General features: G+C 36.8%; 1 protein-coding gene across 2 annotated transcripts; it reads left to right on the forward strand.

The window, feature by feature from the left end:
• The first annotated feature begins 932 nt into the window (after positions 1-932).
• On the forward strand, positions 933-26663 carry LOC309383184 (inter-alpha-trypsin inhibitor heavy chain H3-like). Of its 2 annotated transcripts, none has more exons than XM_081935413.1 (20): positions 933-1062; positions 2208-2228; positions 2923-3089; positions 3607-3711; positions 3901-4063; positions 4259-4369; positions 8762-8887; positions 8991-9107; positions 10862-11030; positions 11196-11321; positions 13134-13315; positions 14221-14406; positions 15585-15724; positions 16150-16304; positions 19056-19106; positions 20046-20159; positions 22353-22557; positions 23730-23902; positions 25333-25444; positions 25533-26663. In XM_081935413.1, the coding sequence occupies exons 1-20, from the start codon at positions 970-972 to the stop codon at positions 25660-25662; spliced, it is 2646 nt and encodes an 881-aa protein (XP_081791539.1). In that variant the 5' UTR covers positions 933-969; the 3' UTR covers positions 25663-26663. The 2 variants fall into 2 exon arrangements, with proteins under 2 accessions (XP_081791539.1, XP_081791540.1); XM_081935414.1 differs by having other exon boundaries at positions 19059-19106.

Below are 26663 nucleotides of genomic sequence, written 5' to 3' on the forward strand. Positions count from 1 at the left end.
TGCTCACTCCCCTCTTGACCTCACCTGTTCCAGTCCCACATGGGACAATTTGTCCCAATTCCTTTCTGTAATCCAGTGTTTCAGAGACTAATAAATCAGCTTTAGACAATTTCAGCTAAGAATCAATTTTACATTCCCAAGAATTCTTTAACATCTATGCTGTACTTTCTAAGATATTATCTTTGTTGAAGATAATAAAGATCTCTTTATTCTGGATATATTAGTTCATTCATCAGAGTAGAACAATTGTCACATTATCTGTGAGAACTATATCAAGAAAAAAATTCTTTTTAACAGGTGCTTAAAAGTAGAAACACAATTTCAGAATTCAGTATATATTAGGACAGCTATTGGTGCACAGCAGAATAAGGGGGACAAAAGAATAAAATGTTTCTTTTAAAGAAATGACAAATAAAAACCAATAAAGGAATAATAGTTTTTTTATAAAGTGTGCACATCCTAGTTCCAGAGTCTTCAATGCAGCAGCATAATTTTTTGTTTCGTGACTAGCAATCCCTCTCAGTTCACTTGGCAGTCATAGTGCTCACACATACTGCACTCACAATTCAAGTATCACTAGCCAGAAGGTTGGAGAGACACCAGTCCTAATTTACATGCATAAAAACATAATCACTTTAATTGAAATAGAAAGGGGAAATGTATCCAGATGATAAGTGCTAGTTCAAGAAATCTTAAGTTTTCTGACCAGATTGGTAAAACAGATGTGAAGTCTAATTTGAGATTTAATTTTAAAGATGTTCTACATAGGGCAAAGCTGGTAAACCTGGGTTTGATAGATTAGAGACTGAAATGTGCTATTCTGGTCTTGGACTCTCTAACGTTCATGCACAAATTTCATCAATTATTCTCCAAAGATAAATATTTGCCATAGTTTCTTCAGTGTTACTCTTTGATTACTTAAAAATGTTCACTACAAATAAAGGTCCTTCCAAACTGACATTTTCCAACATGGGGAAGCATATCCCATGTTACATTTTACTGGCCTTGATTCCTGCTCTTGTAACTTCAGATATTTTGATACACCCGCTCAGAAACATTAAGGTATGTAGCTAAATATATGAAGTCACCTGCTTATTTCCTTAGAATTTTTTTAGCTTTAAGCAACAACTGCAAATGGACTATCTCAATCCTTCAAGGTATCTTCAGCTTTCTCCCTACCTGATTTGAGATACCTTTACTTACCGGTACATTTAATTTGGCTGAAAGTTCATGGAAACTGGTTGTCTATGAAATTTCATGCCCTGAGCTGCCTGACTCAGATGTGCTGCATTTGGGTATGAAGAGGCAAAGTTATGCTAGCTTAGGACAATGATAAAGATTTGATCTGAAGCCGGTAAGGTTGAGGTGGGTTGCTCCCGGTTTGGCCCAGATCGGGCGAACCGGTAAAAGTGGCGGTGAGAGAATCAGCCCACCCGCCCAGATGCTTCTGTGCATGTGAGTGTGCGCATGAATGAACCGGTAGTTAAAAAATTGGAAACCCACCACTGCAGTAAGATGTTTTGGTCCCTCACTATGCCTGTCAGCAACTCCTATGACTTCTTTTATAAGTGGCTGATATGTATCCTGAGAGGGACCATGTTGGATCCAAACGTGATTTAGCTTCCTTGGATTCATATTCTGTACATCATCTTGCATATTTCAACAATTTTGGGGGGAAAACACTGAAATGAGAAAGAATGAATCAGGTAAAGCAAGGAGTATTTGCATCTATGTGTGTATGATCATGGGATGTTTGAAAGGGATGTATGGTGGTATGTACGTACGTATGTACATACGTACATACATACGTGAGAGAGCTATCTATCATACCTGGGTTTATGCCTAACTTACCTAAAATTGAACAGAGGCAGCTCCATAGACATGGGAAGAATATGAAATCAGCCTACTACTCAGTGCCTCTGAGGAATGCAACAAAACTCTAAATGTATTTATCTTAGTTAGTATGGTAATTTATGGCCTGCTTTCCAGATGTTTCTTATTTTCTAGTCATGTAATTAATGTTTCTAATGCCAAGGTTATGCATGCTGATTATTCAGACTTTATTTTATGGAAGCTCTCATTTATTGTGACGCTCTCACCTAAAAGAGAAATGTACAATAACATACAACTGCTATGCAGCATATTTGGTAGGATACAGCATCTGTTTGGCAATAATTAATCCCTTTTCCCCCACTCTTTATTTGTAGAAGAAAAGTGCCACTGATGTGGTAAGTAACCTTTCATTTAGAATGCTGGTCATTAAGTTTTTATGAATATTTTCTCTCAGTCAAATCCATTTCAATTGCTGGGCTTTAGGAAATCATTTACTCAGCTCAAAAGTTATGTTTATTTCTTCAGAAATCAATCCTCTTGTGTTCAGGGATGTTTTAATTCTGAGCAAATGGCGTATTTCATTCACTCTTCAAAGTACCCATCACGTGCAAGTGTGCAAAGGCCACATCACACACTTTAATGAATGAGACTACCTCATGCATGGATTCAGGCACTAACAAATATATGTTTGCATTCCCTTCACGGAAAGAAAGTAAAACATTTTAGAAGTTTGTTCCTGTTTTCCTCCCCTATAATAAATCATTCCTTAAAATACAATGCAAGTCTTTGTCTGTGAGGATCAGAGATAAAAATCTGACCCACAGATTCCCCCATCATATAGTTTTTTAGATGCGGCCTTTGGATTTCATTTTAAAAAATAACAGGAACAGAACAAGAAAATTGTTGGGGGTCAGTTGTTATTTGTAAGTAAATAAAATTATCAAATGCAATTAGCATTAAAATAAATACTACATATGTAACATGAGGTATAAAAAGATCCTTGAGCTATCTCAAATAAAAGTGTTTAACATGAAGATAATATATTAGCAGCACATTTCTGTATAACCATGTGACTTTTTTATTCTCTAGCACACCCACGCCATAGAAATCTACTGGGTGAAAATTGACTGCAGTGTTACTTCCAGGTTTTCCCGTAATGTCATCACTAGTCGAGCTGTGAATCGCGCCAATGTGTCCAAGGAAGCTCAGTTTGATGTGGAGCTTCCCAAAACAGCCTTTATTACAAACTTTACATTGTATGTACATTATTTTCTTATTTTTATCTGCTTTGGACATCAGTCTAGCAATAATTAAGCCACTCAGATACTGTCCACAGATTAACTACCATGAATCACAGGGTTACAGAGGACATTGTAGCCACCTGATCCAATTATGTGCTCAAAATAGGAAATGTAAAACTAAGGCCCCTCTCATAACCTCTCCGTTCTTACCAATCTAGATAACTGATTCCATCACAGCATCATTTTTAACTTAATTCTTTTTAATGATCATCCAAAATGTGGCCACCATTTACATAAGCTCCTCTGAAATAGACTTCCCTCTGGGTAGAGTTTTTACCATTCTGCTCCGCAATAACCAGAGAAGGTCTTCCTTCATCTTTCTTCATTATGTTTTCAGTCCTATAGAGGCAGCATTCTTTCCAGTCTCTTTGTTATACCACTCAAATATCTCCTTTATTTGATGAACTGAAGAAAAAAATACTCAATAACTTGTCTGCACACATATTCAGATATCTGACGTATTCTTCAATAGGACAGTTGATGGTGTCACTTATCCTGGAATCATAAAGGAAAAAGAAGCTGCCCAAAAGCAGTATCAACAAGCAGTTTCAAGGGGCGAGACTGCAGGACTTGTGAAGTACGTATGTGACACCAAACAGAATCTGTTTCCTTATTTCATTTGCTGTCCTAAGTATTTATTCAATAAACAGATGCTAAATAAATGAACAAAGTGCAAATGAAAATATTAAATGGTGGGCTATATGAGCATGAAGAAATGTGATCACTGCTTGAATTTCATGAATCTTCCTATGTTTAACATGTGAAGGGCTGCTGGAAGAAAAACAGAGAAATTCAGTGTTTCGGTCAACATTGCATCATCCAGCAAAGTTACTTTTCAATTGACTTATGAAGAACTCTTGAAGCGAAAGTTTGGAAAATACGAGGTGTTTATCAAAGTAAACCCAAAGCAGCTTGTCAATAAATTTGAGGTACGATCATATGTATTGTCGCTTTATCTTGAAGTAGTTTTTGGAAAAGTTTGTGAATGATGCTCTATTAATTTAAATTAACTATTAATTTAGAAACAAATTTATAAACGATTTATGTTTACGTACATTACTGGTCTCTCAGATTTTTTTTCTCAATCTTGCTAATGTCAACATAATTTTAAATCAATGTTGCAGATTGAAGTAAACATATTTGAGCCTCAAGGCATCAGTGAACTTGAAGTTGAAGGGACATTCCTCAGCAACGAACTGCTACCAGTTGTGAAAAAGTCTTTTTCAGGAAAAAAGGTATGTCTGGTAATAGAATCTTGAAGGGTGATTCATATGCAGGTAATCCTTGCCTGATGACCAGCAGGATGGCAATGGAGATTACCATTGTTACCATTGTTAATTGAGGATTAACTATACTAAATTGGAAGCATGGGTATCTGCCAAGATCATAGTCATCATCTTTGCTGCAGATTCCCCTGGTTGTAAGCAAGTACAGAAGAGGCCAATTGGATTCACAAGCATTCAGGAAAAATTACATGGGTGACATGGCTTATAACACTATCCAGAAGTTAAGAAAAGAAAAAATGACACCTTGAATATATTTTTTAAAAGCAATCTATTTGCTTCATGGAACACAGCTAATAGGTTATTTTGTACCAGTCAGCTCTAAATGAGACATGGCATAGAGCAACCATAATCAAAGATAACAGGAACAGAATTATTTGAGAATACATCACAAAAGTAAACGTAGTTCCCAAACATTTCCCTATATCAGGGATAGGCAATATTTATGGGGCAATATTTGTATATTGTGTGTACAGAGAAACAACAAAGTCAATGTGGATTTTTTGTTCTTGCATCTGGTGTATAGACAAGGATCAAGTTGCATGTTTGAATCCATGGGCACTCTTCTTTAACTTGAACAAGTCTTTCTTTTTCAAGTTATTTGATATCATAGTAGCTTTTACATATATATGCCTTCCTTCATATAGGAAAGTGGTCTTTACATATAGGTATTGAGCACCATTCCTCTTGAAGCTGCTCTGAGTTCTTTGAAATTGAGACATTTAATAAGCTAAATTAAACTAGTGAAGAATATTATTATGAAAGTGTGTTTCACTGCTGGTATAAAGATCCCATTGTAATAGCCTTTGTTTCTGCTTATAGCAACGCTTCAATTTCTTCTGTATTACGAAGGTTCAATGATTTCTTCTTGCTATGAAAGCTGTACTATTGTTTTTCATCTTGGCATTTCTAAATAAAACTCAATATTCAGTCCTTGTCTTCATCAAAATATGTGCCAGTGTATATTTTAATAGAATGCTAGGCTTTATATATTTCTTGTGTCTATTAATATCTTCATGTCTTAAGTATATTACATTGCAGAGTGAAGAGGATAGTTATATGAGGTATTAAATATATACCTACACCTTGAATTCCAACACTTAATGTGCTTCACATTGGCTTCATCTTATACCACAATTCATCTTTGTCTTTTATGCAAAGATTGTACTGGACATTGCAAACATTACTAATTCTTCCCAATATTACTTCGTTAGTCCATCATGGAGAAGCATGTGTCTTGTCATTTGCATTAGATTCTAGTTTTCCTCTCTGACACGTTTTGTTGTGGGATGTTGGAAACTATTTTTTCATGTTTTATACTTTGTCCTTTCAGCTATTTCTCAACTTCCTTTCCTGTGGTTTTACTCCCAATATTAAGTGTGCAGTGTCTTAGGCTTTCTTTCAGATACAATAAAATACAATAGTAGAGTTGGAAGGGACCTTGGAGGTCTTCTAGTCCAACCCCCTGCCTAGGCAGGAAACCCTATACCGTTTCAGACAAATAGCTATCCAACATCTTCTTAAAGACTTCCAGTGTTGGGGCATTCACAACTTCTGGAGGCAAGCTGTTCCACTGATTAATTGTTCTAACTGTCAGGAAATTTCTCCTCAGTTCTAAGTTGCTTCTCTCCTTGATTAGTTTCCACCCATTGCTTCTTGTTCTACCCTCAGGTGCCTTGGAGAATAGTTTGACTCCCTCTTCTTTGTGGCAACCCCTGAGATATTGGAACAATGCTATCATGTCTCCCCTAGTCCTTCTTTCTCTTAAGCTAAACATACCCAGTTCCTGCAATCGTTCTTCATATGTTTTAGTCTCCAGTCCCCTAATCATCTTTGTTGCTCTTCTCTGCACTCTTTCTAGAGTCTCCACATCTTTTTTACATCGTGGCGACCAGAACTGAATGCAGTATTCCAAGTGTGGCCTTACCAAGGCATTATAAAGTGGTATTAACACTTCACGTGATCTTGATTCTATCCCTCTGTTGATGCAGCCTAGAACTGTGTTGGCTTTTTTGGCAGCTGCTGCACACTGCTGGCTCATATTTAAATGGTTGTCCACTAGGACTCCAATATCCCTTTCACAGTTACTACTACTGAGCAAGGTACCACCTATACTGTATCCGTGCATTCCATTTTTGTTGCCTAAATGTAGAACCTTACTCTTTTCACCATTGAATTTCATTTTATTAGATAGTGCCCAATGTTCAAGTTTGTCAAGATCCTTCTGTATCTTAAGCCTATCTTCTGGAGTGTTGGCTATTCCTGCCAGCTTGGTGTCATCTGCAAATTTGATGAGTTCCCCATTTATTCCCTCATCCAAATCATTGATGAAGATTTTGAAGAGTACTGGGCCTAAAACAGAGCCTTGGGGTACTCCACTGCATACCTCCCTCCATGTAGATGCAGTTCCATTGAGGACTACACGTTGAGTGCGGTTGGTCAGCCAGTTACGAATCCATCTGGTGGTGATGCTGTCTAACCCACATTCTTCTACTTTATCTAGTAGTAGGTTATGGTCTACCTTATCAAAAGCCTTAGTAAACTATTAGTAAAGTCCAAGTAAACTATATCAACGGCATTCCTCTGGTCCACTAATTTTGTCACATTATCAAATAATGCAATAAGATTAGTCTGGCATGATCTGTTTTTGACAAATCCATGTTGGCTTTTGGCTATTACTTTGTTTGCTTCTAGGTGTTCGCAAATTTGTTGCTTGATTATTTTTTCCAGAATCTTTCCTGGTATTGAGGTCAGACTGATAGGTCTGTAGTTTCCTGGATCTAATTTTTTCCCTTTTTTGAAGATGGGAACCACATCATACTTACTCACTCTTGCAAAAAACATTCTGTTTATTTTTACAGAATTCTTTTGCTCTTTAAGAAAGTAAATAAAAACTTTTCAAAAGTGATAGTCATTAGGTAATGAGAACTTTCTCCTACATTTTAGCTCTCCAAGTTCCTGAAAAGAATTCCTATGAACAGATAATGCATTCAGACGTTTAAGCCATTAGCTTAATGACTTAAATGTAATGTAGTTGCATTGTTTAATGTAGCATCATAGACACTTGAGAGAAGTAGTTAATAGCTTCTGAAGTTCACACCACATTTCTTTTCCCAGTATAATCTAATAGTAAGGGATCACTTGCTATTATAAAAAGGTGACCCATGACTTGATGTCTATGGAGATTCTCAGTCATCCAGGTCATGGTTGTCCCAAAGATGCTTTTCAAAAGGCAACTGGACTTTCTTTCTCCTTCAAGATGTTTTGCTTCTCATCCAAGAAGCGAAACGTCTTCAAGAAAAAACATCTCCAAGGAGAAACAAGACCAGTTGCCTTTTGAAACAACACATTTGGGTGACACATGACTGTTTCTTGCTTGTTCCCCATTTCTGTTGCCCTTAGTTCTTTCAGAATGTGAAGCATCACAGCAGTATTTTTATTAGAAATAAGACTTCTATAGTTTCTGTCATTCAGCAGTTCAATAGAGCCAGATCTCCTTCTGGATTGATCATGGCCTTTCTGCCTGCTTTGCAGACTGACAACCTCTTTTCTTTCCTAAACATAAATTACTCTCGGCTCTTGATCAACACAACCCTCTTGGGGTAGGAGAGAGAATAAGCAATATATGTTCAGTGCAGGACCATATGCAGTGATGTCAGTGGTGGGCCATAAACAGAGAGTCCAAGCTCTCCTCCTTTTGACTTGCTTTTCTAGAAAGAAACTGGAAGTTGGTATGAATGAAAACCCAATAGACTTTTTATTGCAGAACATAAATAATGCCTAATAGAGTAGAAGTGGTATGGTGCATCCAGCATAATGGAAAAAGTAACATAAATTCAATGAAGAAGGCGGAAATAAAAGTAATAAATATCATGCAAATACAACGAATGAATGAATTAATCCTGACTGTATAAGTGTAGCTAGTAAGAGGCAATGCAGAGTAAGTTTTTTTAGACAAGAAAAGGAGATAAAAATGCAATATTCCACTGCTAGCTTTTTTTTGCATTTATTGTTCCTACACCTGCAACTAATGCATGTAATTTTGGATCTTCCAACATTTAATAATTCAAAATATACCACAACTGAATTTTGTAAGCAACTCATAGTTATCCAGGGATTGCTGACCCCATTCTAAATATTCCTTTTTACATGTATAATAAGGACAAGATAGGCCTCCAGATTGATAAAGCATGTTTGGAAGTAATCTTTGAATATAAATTGCAGAAGATGTACTGAGAAATATTATGGATCATTATCCTGGATCTCTAAATAACAGTAAAACTTCTGCAGAATCTGCTTTCCTCATTTGCTGAAATGTAAGATGAAGATTTCTTCTTTTTTAAGGGCCATGTATCATTCAGTCCTACTATTGAACAACAACGAACCTGTGTCAATTGTACAACTACTCTGCTACAAGGAGATTTTGTCATCAAGTATGATGTGAACAGAGATTCTCCTAATAATTTGCAGGTAACTCTAGTTGTTTGACACTTGAACTAATAAAGCAGCACAAAAACAAATCCAAACAAAAAACCCTACCCCAAATGAATACTATCTTTATCAATGTTTTTAGGTAGTAAATGGATACTTTGTACACTTTTTTGCACCAAAAATCCTTGAACGTTTACCTAAGAATGTTGCCTTTGTAATCGATGTCAGTGGTTCCATGTCTGGACAGAAAATTCAGCAAGTAAGTAAATAACACAAATTCTTGTAATATTGCTAAAAGGATGGTATATTGTACAGCAGATAAAATCAAGTCCTACAATCTTTTACTCCAAGTTATTTCTGCCTTGCAAGATTTACTCATATAATAAAATATGTATTGTTGTAATTTTGAAAGTATTTAATAATGTATTTGAAATCTATTACCTCATCCTAAAACTTTCAGCTAAATTTTCTTTTAGATATGTTGGTCATATAGAATATTTTTTCAGATGGATCCTGAGTAAATAAAACACTAGAGCAGTGTTTCTCAAACTTGGCGACTTTAAGTCCTGTGGACTTCAACTCCCAGAATCCCCCAGCCAGCATAGCTGAGTAAATAAAACACTAGAGCAGTGTTTCTCAAACTTGGCGACTTTAAGTCCTGTGGACTTCAACTCCCAGAATCCCCCAGCCAGCATAGCTGAGTAAATAAAACACTAGAGCAGTGTTTCTCAAACTTGGCGACTTTAAGTCCTGTGGACTTCAACTCCCAGAATCCCCCAGCCAGCATAGCTGAGTAAATAAAACACTAGAGCAGTGTTTCTCAAACTTGGCGACTTTAAGTCCTGTGGACTTCAACTCCCAGAATCCCCCAGCCAGCATAGCTGGCTGGGGAATTCTGGGAGTTGAAGTCCACAGGACTTAAAGTCGCCAAGTTTGAGAAACACTGCACTAGAGAATTAGACTGAAATGTGGGACATCGGCAAGCTTGACCATTACATTGCCATTGGTGAGGACAGAAAAGGGTGAAACTGAATACAGAAGGATCTTCTTTGAGGAACAACTTTAACTTAACTCTGCCTCTGAGCCATGAACAAATCTGTTCATGTACTACATAAGGGGTCAACAACTTATTGAAAATAGATAAGATCTATAATAATAATAATTTTTAAAATATTTAAATGTTACAAAATTATCATTTATTTAAAAAAAAAACAGTTATCTCTCTAGTAAGATTTCATATTACTCCAATTCTATAATTTAATTGGAGAAAGGCAAAATCCCATGTAAATCAGAAAAGACTTACCAGTAGCTATTTTTTTTAATGATATAAAAAAATGATTTAAATTATATATTAAATTTAATATTGATGGCTCAGGGATGATAGTGTGGAGTGTGATTGTTGCATAATATTACCTATCTTTTGAGCACGGTTAAAACAAGGGAGGTTTGCCTTAGTGTGGAGATCAACTTGTTGCAAAAAGAAAGGTGATTCCCCCCCCCCCAATAAATATTTGTCTTTAAATGATGTAGCCTTGGCTTAAACAATTGGAGACCTTGAGCAAACAAATATAATTAAAAAATCTGTCAGCAGCATATAATGTCGGTGACAATAGGAAGACATGGACATAACATCAGGACAAGGAGCTGATAGCTCCTGCCATATAACTTATTTCCTTACCGTCCAAATATTTAAGGAGTCAAACTCCTACTAAACAAAATACTGGTTACTGCAAGCAAGGAACTACACAATCTAACTAATGATCTAACTAATCATTAAAGTACAAAAATTGGTTAATAAATTGTAACTGGGGAGAAGAGATCATAGCAATTTACTGTGCTGGTATAGAGAGCCCACTTACTTGAAAGGAAAGCAGGGTGAAATACCTGTAACCTCTGGAATAGCTTATATTGGCTTATGGAGCGGAAGTCCTTTGTTGAGGGTTGAGACATCCCTCAAATACTCTAAAAAAGTTTGTTCCATTTTATTAGATTTTTCTAAAAAAATAATTCTAGGCAAAGGAAGCCTTGACAACAATAGTAGAAGACTTAAAAGAAGAAGATCACTTCAATATCATCCTGTTTGAAAGATCAGTTTCAACATGGAAAAATAACTTAGTTCAAGCTACTCCGGAGAATGTGAATCAATCAAAGGAATTTATTAGCCAAATACAAGAATCAGGATGTAAGTAAAAGAAAAAAAGAAAAGTTTGAATAAAAATTAAAGTGATATATTAGAATAATATAAAATGGCTATATTAAAAATAAAATGAAATAAAACACTATGTGGATATGATTTGAATCTCTGTTTTAGTATTCTGGAAAAAAATGAACTGCTTTTATATTGTAGTTACAAATCTTAATGGTGGTTTACTGACTGGCATTGAAATGCTGAATAAAGCTCATGAAACAAAATCTGTACCTGAAAGAAGTGCCTCTTTAGTTATCATGCTAACTGACGGGGAACCTACTGCTGGTAAGTAGTTGAATGACCGATGAATATGGGAATAAGACTGCTATTCGGTCTCCTTGTTTTCACATAGTCTTCTCCATTCTATATACCACAACCCGTGGGGATCATTTGTCATCTTTATACCTTTGAACTGTTATAGAGGACTGGGAAGGAGAACAGTTTATGGTCTTGCACAAAAGTATCCAAACATGTTTTTCAGGCTTGTGAGATGTGGGAGCATCTATGGAGATTCCCAGTCATCCAGATCATGGTTGTCCCCAAAATGCTTTTTCAAAAGTCAGCTGGACTTCCTTTGCTTTTCTTAGAAGCCGTTTCACTTCTCATCTAAGAAGCTTCTTCAATTCTGATTGAATGGTGGAGAATGAAAAGATTTAAATCCCTTGCAGTCATCTAGCTATTGGCATTCTTTCTGAGAGTCAGTGAGCGCACTTGGAGGTTTATCTGTGCCCTCAGGGTCACCTGAATAGTTCAAATATATGTTGAACCTTCTTGGAACTGCTGAAAGGACTGTGTTGTAAGAGGAGATAGGTGATGTCGTATCTTTCACCCTCTGTTGAGAGGGGGCTGTTGAATCTTAATGTAGATGGCCTCTTTGACCCTTCTTTCAAACCAGTGGTCCTCTGTGTCCAGAATGTGGATGTTGTTGTCTCCAAAAGAGTGATCTTTGTTTTTCAAATGGAGAGGAACTGCTGTATCTTGTCCTAATGGGTTTGTTCTTCTATGTTGTACCATGCATTTGTGAAGTGGTTGTTTTATTTCTCCAGTGTACAGATCTGCAAGTTTCACTGCTTTGTACTGCATTGCTCAGTTTGTGTCTGGGTGTTTTGTCCTAGCGATGGAGAAGCTTCTGCCTTAATGTATTCTTGGATTTAAAGTGGGTATATATATTGTATTGGTTAAAAATCCTCCTAAGCTTTTCAGATATTCCTGCAATGTATGGAATGACAACATTGCTTTGTTTGTTGTTCTCTTCTGTGTCTGTTATGGAGTAGCTTCTAGTGGGTCTTTTTTTGGATTTGATGAAGGCTCAGTTGGGATGTCCACAAGATCTGAGGGCTTTCTTGATGTGTTTTAGTCCCTCCCCCGTATTTTCTGGTGGGTAAACTTTCAGCCTGGTGGTATAGGGTTGATCATTACCATTTTGTGCTCCAATGGATAGTGAGAATTATATGTAAATACTGATATCTGTGTGTGGGTTTTCTGTAAACTTCAATGTTAAGACTTCTGTCTTCCTTAATGTGTACTGCACAATTCAGGAAGGCCAGATTATTTCCCTTAACATCTTCCCAAGTGACCTCTTCCCGATGTGGGAGATACTTACTGGTCAGCTAGAATCATGGGCTTCCAAGAGATTTATTTCAGCAGAAATAGACCTAGTTGTTCCACTTCCAGCATGTATGAAGCACTTGTCTGTCCCACCCTACCTCAAAAGACTGAAAATTATTGATTCCTTGTGAGAGACATTGCAGAAAACTTTGGAAAAAGCTCCCAGAATGACTGCTAATTTCCTGAAGTTGCTGTTAGTTAATTCTCTGTCAACAGTTTCAGAGTATTTTAGAATACTATAATACAGTGCATCTAATAAATAACAACAACAGTTTTTCCTAAGGAAAAGGCAGTGAGGAAGGAAAAAAGAATCAGATTACACCATTATTCACTTCCATCCCATTACAAGAAGATTTTGAAGCTACAGATTATAGAGCTTTAGAGCCTTGTACAAAGGTTATAGAATTGCTTTGTTCAAAAAGGTTTTCCCAGAAGCATGTTTCAGATAGTTGTAGTGTTTAACCATGTTTTGTGATCCTTTCTTTGCAGGTGTAGTAAATACCTATTATATTGAAGAAAATGCTAAGAATGCAGCTAAAGGAAAATATCCTATATACAATCTTGGCTTTGGTTATGATGTTGACTATGAATTTTTAGAGAGAATGGCAAAAGAAAACAATGGTGTGGCTCGCCGGATCTATGAAGACTCAGATGCAGCCTTACAACTACAGGTAGCAGAATAAGCATATGAAAGGCTGATATTTATATTTATGATTAAATGTTTCTCTTCCCCCACCCCCAAGTTTTTATTTTATTTTACAATATATCCATTTCAATGCATGAACAGGGTGGCATCTGGATATCATACATTTTAGTACAAATAAATATAGTGTTATTTATCATATTTGTTACATTCCTCCAGCTTATGTAGTTCTAGTGTTAATACACATATTTCTATTAAATTATAAACTTCCATTATTTAATTGTTCAATGTTTAAATATGTTATTCCAATGCCAATCACCATATTGTTTAAACATACATAATAATACAATCATTCAATTTCTAACCTTCCCTCTTATTATTGCTTTTATCTCATTGTATAAAAATGTGCATATTAATATCCCCCTTCTCTCTTATTTCTAACCCTATTCTAACTTTTAATCATGCCACCATTATATTTAACAAACCTTTTCTATCCGTCATCTCCTGCCTGTTTTAAAGCTTTAATTGTTTATTTTTTAACTTGCTTATCCTTATCTGTATCTACGTCTTGATTATTCATTTTAAACTTTTCTCCCATCTCTGCCCTTGTACAGTGAAATAGAATTCATTTTTGTACTGCACAATTTTAATGTTATTGCTACATCTAAACTCACATAATTAATCCTCCATTTCATGGAGTATCTTTTTTTCACATCCCAACAAAATGATAGATGTCAAAAGAGGGAAAGAATTTTTAAAAATTAAGACTTTCAAAGAGAGTTCTGTTTCCCAGAGTACTTTTCCAAGTGGTGATCTAGATTCAGAGTACAGTGGCTAAAAAAATCAACCTTTCATTTTCAATATTTTGATTTCAAGAATAAATACCCTTCTAGTGTTACAGTTTTAATAACCTAATATTTATTTTGTTTCCAGGGTTTTTATGATGAAGTAGCCAATCCTTTGCTTACTGAAGTGGAGTTAGGCTATAAGGAAAATGCCATCTCAGATTTGACTCAGAATAGTTTTAAACATTATTATGATGGCTCTGAAATAGTTGTGGCTGGAAGAATTACAGACAATGACCTGAACAGTATCACAGCAGAAGTAAAAGCTCAAGGGGTAAGTATCTTTGAAATCCAACAATTCTCAAGATATAGTCACAAGATTCCTGTTTCTACAACACAAACAAAATATTCACAGTTCCATAAACATAATTCTGTAAACATTGCTGATAATGTGGATGCTTCAAGGAAGGTCATTGGCTAGTTTACCTACTTTTATTGATATTCTAGAACTAATCTTGAAATTTTGATTTTGGAGATTGTCCCTATTGACATTGCACCAATTATTGGTATGTTTGCTAATTATTTCACTTAGTACCTAGCCAAACTGAATTTAACCTGCCAAGCCATATCCATCCATCCACATTTAAACATCAGCTTCACCTGTCATAAGACTGAAACAAAGCATTTTCAGGCAGTGCGACATCAATATTATCACTAGTTTACATGGCGGAAAGCTATGTGGTCATATTGAGCCTGGGTGACAAATAAAGCATCATCCACAACGCAAGATATTAGAAGGGGATTGATGGCACCTTGTCCACCTATCCAATGTTATTCAGATATACAACTTTTTCTGTGTTTCAACACACTTCATCAGATGCATTGTGGCCAAACTGGTATATGATTTAATTTTAGATTTGGCAGGAAGGGGGAAAATAGACATGTATTTATTTATTTATTTATTTATTTATTTATTTATTTATTTATTTATTTATTTATTTATTTATTTATTTATTTATTTATTTATTTATTTATTTATTTATTTATTTATTTATTTATTTATTTATTTATTTATTTATTTATTTATTTATTTATTTATTTATTTATTTATTTATTTATTTATTTATTTATTTATTTATTTATTTATTATGTACTTATTTACTTATGTATTAAAAATAATTATGTAGCAATTATATATCAACCCAGCTTGTACCAAACTCTGGACAGCTCAAACTAAGAGATAAAACCACATTTATGTAGAGTAAAAATATTAAAACCAAAATATAAATTCCTTGCAAGACAGTACAGGTATCTTCTCAGTTAATAATTGTAATGTGCTAAAAACCCATGAGGTTCATTGAGATCTTTAAAAATTCCCTGAAATTTTTGATACATGTGAGTTCAGCCATCTATTGCTCAATGTACATAAATATAGAAATAAACACCTGAATAAAAGTATACTGATGAAAAATTATCGTGCAATTATAAATCCAATCCTTTTATTTCATCTAGGCACTAAACGAGGTGACTTATACTGATCAAGCTGATGTTGAGGAAACAACCAAAGCTTTCGAAGAGCAACAGTACATATTTGGAGAATATATTGAGAGATTCTGGTCTTATCTCACCATTCAACAACTTTTAGAAGCACGGTAATGTTGGACTTTTTCAACTTTGTGGTTACTCCAGAGCTGTCCATGAAGACTAGGATAGTCAATTACTTTCCATCCCTTTCTTGAGAAAGATTATACTTTAGGGTTAAGGTTAATAGGTCTGTAATTCATCTGATCTTTTGACCCATGTTAAATTGCTTCAGATAATGCAAGATAATTATTGCTGGTCTTCTAGCTTCAATTAGAGTTTGATAAATTTGGTTTTAAGTCCCAATCATTTCCTTCCCCTTGCAGAAGACAAGTCTTTTGTTTCCAAAGTGTTCATGATGCCCATACCCTATTTATTTTGTTATTTAGAAAATTACAAATATGTTTTTGCATTAAAGGGTGGACAAATACATAATAATTGATATTATCATGGTTAAAACAGTTTCTAAATGCTTCTCCATTGTCCTTGCTTTTAGTTCTGTAACACAGGGAGATGAAAAGGAAAACATTACTTCTAAAGCTCTGGAGTTGTCTCTGAAATATAAGTTTGTGACTCCATTAACATCCATGGTTGTCACAAAGCCAGAAGGCAATAAAGTAAAGGAAGCAGTTGCTGACAAGCCCACAGAAGGTACAGATATTGTCATATGGACATTAGTCTACTTGGCTTTTAGTGTTTTGGGAGCAATATTCAAAATTGTCACAGTTGAACTAGTCGAGAATATCCTGGAGCAACAGGTAATATGCTTTCCCCCAGTGGTGTGTGCTGAGGTTTATGGCTGGTGAGGCATTGATACAGTGGTAGGTTTCAAAAAATTTTAGAGCCTCTTCTGTAGGTGTCGCCTGCTTTGTGGGAGTGGCTTGCCGGCCATGTGACTGGGTGGGGTGGAAAATGTGGTGAAACTCACTTAACAACACTCTTGCTTAGCAACCAAAATTTTGGGCTTCTTTCTTTCTTTCCCTTCCTTCCTTCCTTCCTTCCTTCCTTCCTTCCTTCCTTCCTTCCTTCCTTCCTTCCTTCCTTCTTTGTGAATCTCTCCCCAACTTATTTTCTTTCTCTTCCTTCCTTCCTTCCTTCCTTCCTTCCTTCCTTCCTTCCTTCCTTCCTTCCTTCCTTCCTTCCTTCCTTCCTTCTTATCTCTCTCTCTCCAACTTTCTTTCTTTCTTTCTTTCTTTCTTTCTTTCTTTCTTTCTTTCTTTCTTTCTTTCTTATTCTTTCATTCTCTCTCTCTCTGTCTCTGTCTCTGTCTCTGTCTCTCTCTCTCTCTCTCTGTGTCTCTCTCTCTCTCACACACACATACACACCATTTCTCTCATGTCTGCCAGACTGCCACTGACAGCTCTCAAAGAGAAGGAAGGACTCCTGCCTTGGGAAGGGGTTGGACTCGATTACCTCCATGTTCCCTTATATGCTCCTCAGTCTACTCTACTCTACACACATAGGAATGAAGGAGGCTGCGGCAGACTCATTTGCCTCGGCTAGGCTATCTTGTTTCGTGAGGCAGTCAGAGGATGAAAGGAGATAGCCGTGGCAACTGAGCCTGCCCTGCAGCCTCCTTCATTCACACACATTTGGGCAATGGGGGGGGGGCTTTCTGAAGGTGTGCAAGAAAGCCCCCCCCCCGCCCAAAAGTGTGAATGAAGGAGGCTGCAGGGCAGGCTCATTTGCCTCGGCTATCTCCTTTCATCCTCTGACTGCCTCACGAAAGGAGGCTCATTTGCCTCGGCTAGGCTATCTCCTTTCGTAAGGCAGACAGAGAAGGCAGCATTGGCAGCGGCACGTTGCTGGGCAGCGGGTAGGGAGGAGGAGGGTACAGCACTGCCACCCTTAACCTTGGGGGTCTTCTTGTGGGACATGCTGGCTGACGCTGCTTTAGGGCGCTCCGGCCACTGGCTCCTCCGCGCACAACCCGGCTCCCAGCGCCACGGTTGGTCTTTTTTTGGGGTGGAGAAACCCCCAGAACCAGGTTGCCCAGCACCCTGAAGAGGTCTGCAGTGGCTGCAAAGCACGGCATGAGAGGCAAAAGTCCCTGAACCCAGTGGGGCAATGCAGCTCCAGCAACCCTCACTAAGGTTTCTCTCTTCCTCCGCCCAGCCCTCCTTTGCTTAGGCTTCTTTGCCAAGAAGCGGCTTTTGCGGCTAATGGGAGAGGAGAATGAAAGCGCCCTCTACTATGAGGCAGGAGAACTGCATGCCTCACTTAGTCTGACTTTTTAGGCATTTTATGATCGCTCAGCACAAGAAACACGTTCCACACATAGCGATCATAAAACGCCTAAAAAGTCAGACTAAGTGAGGCATGCAGTTCTCCTGCCTCATAGTAGAGGATGCTTTTTTAGAGGCATTTTTAACAGTTAAGTAGAGTCATAAGCAGCTAGCTCAGCCTCGCCTCAGCTGTCGCCTGAGAGGCTGAGCTGGCTAAAGCCTCACAGCAAGCTCTCATATGTTTTTTTTCTTTTCATGATGAGAGGTGAGGCTGTGCCTCACTTGCCTGTACCATCAGTTCGAAGTGAACTTTGTATATTTTTTAATATTTCTCAACGTTGTACTGAAATTAAATAATTATTCCTTAAACACAAAGAATTGATCAAAGCTGCACAGTCAAATAGAAAATACACACGACAGCAAAGTAAAATGTAATTTAATATTTTACATATTATTATAATATATTTGATGTTTTGAATTTTAAGTAAAGTTTTGAAGTGATTATTTTAATACGTGTTAAAATGTTTGTAAGAAAATATATAATTTAATTGTAATTTTTTTTTTAGTAATAGTAATATGTCAATTATGGGTAAGGAAGGGTTTGATGCTGCAGTGATGTGTAGAAGCTTTTTAAGTGATAAAGAAAATCAGAGAAATATCTCTTACGTTATACAATGAATAAGGTAATTCCAGTCCATCAGTAAATCACACATGAATAACCCATTGCCCAAGGTCACAGGTAGTCCTCAAACATTTTGCTTTCTTTTGGAGAAAGAAACTTATCATAATTGCCAAACAGTGAAAAGAAGTGGCCTTCCATTATTTTGAGGTACACAATACATAAAATTTGTGCAGGGTAAACCTTAATTAGGTGCAATTCCTGAAGCACTATACTCACACCAAGAAAAACAAACAAAAGCTAACAAAATCTCAGCCCATCAACATGCAAGATAGGCGCACAATTTTATTTCATTACTTGGTTTCCCAATTGTCTCTGTCCTTCCTTCAAATGTTATGTAATCCTTGCATTCCCCTCAAATATCGCCTTTCCCTGCCCCAAATGTGAACCTGGTCTTCAAAGCTATTATTGAAATGGAGCAGAACGTTTACTGTTATACTTACAATCACGACGTGTGGAAACAATTGTTTTGTTTTGTTTTTCCTTTCTTTTATGCAGCAGAGCAGAAGTTGTCCCGCTATATATATCCATTTTTCCTTTATGCAATAGGTAAGGTTTTTTTAGAATTCATAAATATCTAGAACATCAAACACAGTATCTATATATCTATAGGTAAAGGTAAAGGTTCCCTTCGCACATATGTGCTAGTCATTCCCAACACTAGGAGGTGGTGCTCATCTCTGTTTCAAAGCCAAAGAGCCGGCGCCATCTGAAGACGTCTCTGTGGTCATGTGGCTGGGATGACTAAATGCAGAAGGCATGCATGAAATTCTGTTCCCTTCCCACCAAAGGTGACTCCTATGTTTCTACTTGCATGTGAATATGCTTTCAAATTGCTAGGTTGGCAGAAGCTGGTAATAAGTAATAAGATTCGAACTGCCGACCTTTCTGATCGACAAGCTCAGTGTCTTAGCCACTGAGCCACCACATCCCCTATACCTACAGCTATATCATAAGGGACATGGTGGCTAAAAAATATAAATCTTTCTGAGGTCCTGGAGAGTGAATCGATGAAGTGAAGGCAACAAAAGGCTTTCAGGTCTTCCTGTTTCAGACAGAACAGCCAATTGATTGGAACGTCTCATGCGGTACCTTAAAATGGGAGGCACTTCAAGGAACGGATCATGTCTAATGCAACTATTGCTGCCTGTGAAAGATTACAGGCCTTATTTTTTTCTCAGCTCCCTCAGTCATCAACTAGAGATGATTTCGTAACAAGAAAATGAAATCAATGACCTCCTCCTCTCAATTTCCAATGTTGGATTAAGGCTGAGGCCCATGTTACAATAATGTTACACTGAACGTTCTTTCGACTGTGAGGGCACTACAGAAATATACGAAATAGAAATTCTGTATCTTTCCATACTTTTTATTCTTACATTCATTTTATTCTTACATGTTTCATTTTAAATGATGCACAAAAAAATTCACAGAAATCAAATGAGCTGTTGATGGAAGCATGATTTTGGTATAATTTCCTCTTCGCAGTTGATGGAGACCCTCACTTCATCATAGCTGTACCCCAGAAAGAAGATGCCGTTTGTTTCAATATTAATGAGGAGCCCGGAGTAGTGTTAAATTTGATAAGAGATCCAGTTACAGGTGAGCCTTTCTTTTCTCAAACCGTGATTGTAAGTAAGGAAGATATTGCACTGTTAGATCAGTTCATTGTCTATCTAATTCCATTTGATTTCTGTTTCCTTTGGATAAAGAATATGCCGATAACATGTAAATTCTTACATGTATACATTTAAGATACAGATAACATGTATCTTCTTCTTTATAATGCCCAGGCTGACTGTCAAAGCTTTTCGGATTTGGACTGCTTATTATTTAAGTGGGATTAGGGGCTTTTTCTGATCTTGATTTATTTGCTTCTTCTGGCATACCCAAATGTTCCGTTTCCATACAGTACAGGGAACCTCAGCTGCCACTGTCTTGCATATTCAACTAATTCTAAGGAAGCTTCTACTACTCTCTTCACAAGACCTGTTTAAGTGTTATGAATCCAGAATGCTTGCCACACAGGAGTTTATATACTGGTATCGCCACATTGTTATATTAGTTGCTGGCAATCCTGTATTCTAAAGTTTGCTATAGCAGGACAGGTAGATAATAGAAGTATCACTTCAGTACCCCAATACAATATAACTCCCCCCCCCTTTCAATTCGTGAAGAGTGATTTTCATGCTTTGGCTAGGTTAGTATTGGAAAATTGAGCCATCAAGTCTATATAATCATATAGGAGGTGGCATAGGTATGCTACTCCAAATGTTCATCCATTATATTGTTCCATTCTGTTATAACCACTTATACATTGATTCCACATAATATTCACCAATGTTGCTAAGAATTCACCAATGTTGCTAACACGTGAACAAGATATTCAGGTTTGCCTAAGCTTATCAAAGCTTCTGCTATATCCTAAAATCCTCTCGCCATCAATATATCTCAATATAGATTATATTCTTTAGTTTTGCATGTACATATCATTTTGTTAGTTCAGCATGGCTATTTATTCATGTCAACCTCTATACTCTAAATATCAACACCTTGAAAGTATTGTAATAGATGTCAAAAGGTGAGCTGCCTTTAAGGAAGCCATGGTAATTCTTAGGCATCAATTTACAAGAGATGATCATAGCAGATTATCAGAAAATATGTGATTTTCAATCATGAAACATGTCAGGGTTCCAAGTAACATCCCCAATAAAAGAAGACTACGAGGCTAGAAGTTCCTCAAAGTTCCATTTTATTAGAGATGTCATATTGGCACATCTGGGAAAACCTGAATCTGAAAGCTTCCAGGTTTTCCCCACCGAAAAGAAAGCCCAAGTCCCTTCCCCTGCACCCACATGTCCATCACATGGTCCAATCAATGCATCGTCCAAACTGGAGATGCCTTCCAGTCACGCCACTCCAGGTGCAGACCAAATGTCCTTGACTCTCTAAGAAAGAGAGTCAAGGTCCACTGGTCTACCACCTACATGGCCCAGATCCCCTCTCCCCCCACCAGCTGGGCCTCCAAGCCACAAAGTTTGGGGACTGTTGGACTAGAAAATGAGCTTTTTCTGCAATAGCCCTTATGCTATTGCATTACCATGGCCCCAACTCTGTTAGCCTTTCATAAATGAGCCGCAGTGGTGCAGTGGTTAGAGTGCAGTAATACAGGCTACTTCTGCTTATCACTGGCTGCCAGCAGTTTGGCAGATCGAATCTCAGCAGGCTCAAGGTTGACTCAGCCTTCCATCCTTAAAAGGTGGGTAAAATGAGGACCCAGATTGTTGGGGGCAATATGATGACTCTGTAAGCTGCTTAGAGACGGCTGTAAAGCACTATGAAGTGGTCTATAAGTCTAAGTGCTATTACTAAGTGCTATTGCTATAAATCTTTAAAGACTGGGAATACTCTCATGCCTGGAGCACTATATGCACCAAGGCCCTTGCCTCCTAGCTATATTGTTAACAAGCCAAATATCTTGCTTTTGCAAGTACTTCAAATTAGATGTTTAATGTTGTTTATTGTTTTAACCTTTTTTTACTGTTTTTATTATTTTGAAAGGTTTAAGATTTTAATTGCAATGTATGTTTTTGAATTGTGAGCCACCCAGAGTCATTGACTGAGCTGGTGGCTATAGAAATCAAGTAAATAAATTTTAATTAGAATAAATCCCAGTTTAACAACAAATATATAGGAGGGAAAGTGTTCTGCCTCCTGGAAACCAGGAAAAGACATACTTTAAAAATATGCTACTTACACATAAGTCATCCCTTTAATATCACTTCTGGACTTTAGGCTTTACCGTCAATGGACAGCTTATTGGAGATAAAAAGAGTATCAACAATGTAAGACCACAGAACACATATTTTGGAAAATTTGGGATTGTAACTATGAATCGGAATGTAAGGCTTGAAATAACAACTCAAAATATCATCCTTCAATATGGTGTAAAAAGGAGAGTATTCAGTTGGCTTGATGAAGTTACCTCACAAGAATCCGGGTGAGCTATTCATACCCCTAATATATAAAAGTGTTGTTCTTAAATCAGGAATGGGTGATTTATAGCTTCTGTAATTTTGCACATCTCTTGGTCTATTCCAAAGCCTAAGACAAGATACCAGATCAGATTTCTGACATGTTATCTTTATTTCTTTGCAGAATGCAATGAGGGGAAAAAGAATGTCAGAAAGAATGGATGTTCCTACCCACTGTTTCTATGTCTACCCTCCCTTTGGGCTCTGCTCTTAATCTCTGCTTGTTTCAAATCTATTAACAATGCATTCCCCCAACAGACTAACCCTGAAAGAAGGCTACCTTCACAAGGAAACAAGTTTGCCCAGTACTCATATAACTAAAGTGAGGTAGATTTAAATAAATCCAGCTACAGAGAAAGGCAACAGGCTATAACTTCCTTTGCAAACATGAGGCATGCTTGATAAAAAATATTGCTTTGTATAAGGTTTGTAAACTTTTATAAAAATAAACTACAACCTTCATAAATATGAGTCAGTTGCCAAATGTCTGAATTTTGATCACATGACCATGGGGAATGTGCTATGGTCGTAAGTGTCACAAGTTGCTTTTTCAGTCATTTTAGTTGCTAAATGATTGGTTGTAATTTAAGGACTACCTGCACAGGTACCACATATTTTCATTTATCTATGAAAATGTACCTTCCAAAAGTGTGGCACATAATCTATGTCCCCAATATAGATTTAAAAGCTGGGGGATTTTGGGGGACTGTTTTCAGCTACAGTGGATAAACCTATTCGGATTTTTCCAGATGTGCCAATATGACACCTCTAATAAAATGGAGCTTTGAAGAATCGCTAGCCTCTGAGTCTTCTTTCGTTGGGGGTGTTACTTGGAACACTGACATATATTGTAATCAGAGCAATTGTTTCAGGTGAATGGTTTATTTGCATTGCTCTACATCAGCATGCTTCATTGGTGAATGAATGGATAACTTCATCATTTAATAAAGTTGAGGGCCAGAATGGATAGGAAGTGGTAGAATTTAATGCTAGGCTTCATTTTAACAATAGCCATGTGCTTACAGATGCCTTCACCAGAAATGGTTCTCCCCTTGCAACCAATTTCCATAATTCGAATCTCTGCATTATGCATGCCAATAATCACTTTTAACTGCTTGGTTTCTCTTTTCCAACTTAGTTTGACACTAATAATCAAACGAAAACGGAGCGTAGAGGTTTCGACGGATAATGGAGCAAAGTTTGTTGTTGTTCTACACCAAGTGTGGAAGAAACATCCCCTACACCGAGATTTCCTGGGATTTTATATGGTGGATAGTCATAGATTATCTGAACAAACCCATGGCTTACTAGGTAAACACAAAGATTATATTCTAAGGATTTTTGTTTTGTTTTGTTTTGTATTTTACATAAGGCATATAGCCTTCTGACATGGCATGAGGTTAAACTCCTGACTGACTTGGCATGAGATTAAGCTGGTTTGGCATTGATTTGGCATGAGATTAAAAAGGTAGCAATATTTGCTTTCTACTTTTGTTTGTTTCTAAGTATGCGTTATTTATTTCTGGACTATATCAAATGCCAAAATCTATTGTGTATAAAAGTTGTTGGGTTAGGATGGTTTTTTTAATTATTATGAGTAATGTCCAATTTAGTTTACACCAACGTATTTCATTCAATCCAATCCCTATATCCAGATTTGAGCACACCACCTGACATAGATAGCAATAAATGCATCCTGTTGTTTATTTACTGAAGATCAGCAAACATCAAAAAGAATAAACTAGCAGAGAGAGAGAGAGAGACAGAGAGCGACAGGGAGACAGAGACAGATAGAGAGACAGAGACAGACAGAGAGATAGACAGAGAGATAGACACACAGAGAGAGAGAGATACAAAAGAGTCACCTTGTAAAGGAGATGGGCAGCATAATACTTTAATAAGTAAAATCATGAGAAAGATGTATTATTAACAAAAGACTATTTCTAAATAAAAATGTACAGAACTTCCCAAATTAACTGGAAACAATTTTCTAGGCAATTGGCATAGACGGTTTCAAAGTTAATGTTTTGGTTAACTGAGATTTAATCCTTTAATCTACAGAATAGAGATGAAAGATGGAATCACCAGTTTATTCCTTCTCTTTTCTAGACCTTGAAAGAAACAATTTGGCGTAAAGGGATAATGTAGCTAACTCCTTTGCTTTTCTCCCCGATTAGGTTTCTTCCTTAATATAGATGCAAAAAAAAAAAAAAAAAACCTATGCCATGAAGAACATCAAGAGCCATTGTACAGGATCTGTGCGCAATAGTGGGGAGAGCCATTTTATCTGTAGCTCTTTATCTCTGTCATATGTAAACAGTCACACACAAAGCTTAAACAATTTCCTAAGCAGTGTTTTGGAACAGTCATATTCAAAGCTCAAACAATTTCCAAAGCCGTATTTTGCAGCATCCAACAGGCTTATGTTAAATTTCAGCCTTAGTGCCCCATTGCCAATCCCAATGGTACTGTGACCAATATAAGGCAAGTTCGCTGAAAGCAGAAGTATTGTATGCAACCTTTCTGTATAAGTAAAAAATAGAATTAGGACCTCAAGAGGGTAGCTCTAAAAGTAGTTACATCCAACATAGTCACACTTATCACTGCCGAATGCAAGATGTAGCTCTTCTTGTGATTTGCTCTTGAATGACTGACAACTGTTAAATCAAGTTTCTGTTTTGCTCCCAAATGACTGGCAACTGTTTAATAATTACTGTTGCTGCTGTCATGTTTATTTTAAGGGCAATTTGTCCACCCAATCAACTTTGATATACTTGAGGTCCACCCTGGATCGGATCCAGAAAAACCAGATGCCACCATGATTGTGAAAAATAAACAGCTGACAGTAACCAGGTAAAGAGAGACTGACATTTTAGCTGCCATTGACACAGTTGCATGAAGTGGATTCCCTAAGCTCATTGCTTTCTGTGTTATATTGCAGGGGATGGCAGAAGGATTACATAGCTGATGTCCAGCATGGCACCAATATCCCTTGCTGGTTTATTCACAACAATGGAGACGGCCTTATTGATGGCAATCACACAGACTACATTGTTCCCAGCATATTTTGATTTTTTTTCAAAAAGAGTGATGATGATAATAATTATATAAAATAATAATTAAAAAGAGTGGGGATGATGATGATAAAAACGTTCATGCTATGATAACTGCTTGTGATATAAACTGAAGAGATATTTTAATACTGCAGATTCAGTTGTGAATCCAAATAACTGAAACTTATATATTCATAATACAATTTGTATATTTTGTGCTGAGATTTAATTTCAATAAATTGGAAAACTTTTTTATTTACTGTGAAAAGTAAGAATTATTCCTGTAAAAGATAGAGTAATGGTAACACCATATTTAGCCTCCAAGTAACCTAAGATACTTTACTGGAATTTTAAGTAAGACATTATGTAAGAATGTTCTCTGTAGTTACAGTAACAAGATTGTTTTGCACATTCTGCTTAAAGATAGTTGGTAGGTCACAAGAAAATAGCTGGCTGGTCATAGAAGAAAGCTAGTAGGTCAGGCTGCCTAGTTGTCATGCTAAAAGTAATAATGCTGACTTTACGGTAGTAGTAACTGCCAAACAGGATGGAGAATATGCTAAATATGCTTTGTACAATGCTGGCTCCCTTGGCTAAGAAATGGACATGAGCAACACATCCTAGACTTGGACTTGACTGGCAGGGAAACCTTTTTATTCAACCACTATGGTGAACGTATATTAAGCAAACCTGGATTGGAAGAAGATGATTATGTTTTTAAAACTGGAAGAAGAAAAAAACACCAATAATTTGTGGTGTGATGATGACACTACTCTGATGCTAAACGGGATGGAGATACTGGAAATAGGTAAACCAATGGGATGGAAGTTATGGGAGAAGGATCCTTACCTACTCAGAATTTAGCCAATAGGATGAGTGGGCAGTCACAAGACCAAACTTTTGAAAATGTATATAACGATCATGTATTTCTATGGAAGATGTCCTCCTTGGCTCCACCATATGAGCATGGAGGTCACTTTTGCAAAAGCTCAATAAAGCTCTTTATTATTGTTCAGCTA

Source organism: Natrix helvetica (assembly GCF_964273705.1).
Source record: "Natrix helvetica genome assembly, chromosome: 1".
NCBI classification, from domain to species: Eukaryota; Metazoa; Chordata; class Lepidosauria; order Squamata; family Natricidae; genus Natrix; species Natrix helvetica.

What these genes read in the sequence shown, in the direction of transcription:
- LOC309383184 (XM_081935413.1), top strand. Translation starts at nt 970, where the DNA reads ATGGGGAAGCATATCCCATGTTACATTTTACTGGCCTTGATTCCTGCT. An exon ending in ACCCGCTCAGAAACATTAAG is followed by an intron (nt 1,063 to 2,207) that starts GTATGTAGCTAA and finishes CTTTATTTGTAG; the next exon opens with AAGAAAAGTGCCACTGATGT. An exon ending in TGCTGACAAGCCCACAGAAG is followed by an intron (nt 16,305 to 19,055) that starts GTACAGATATTG and finishes TCTTTTATGCAG; the next exon opens with CAGAGCAGAAGTTGTCCCGC.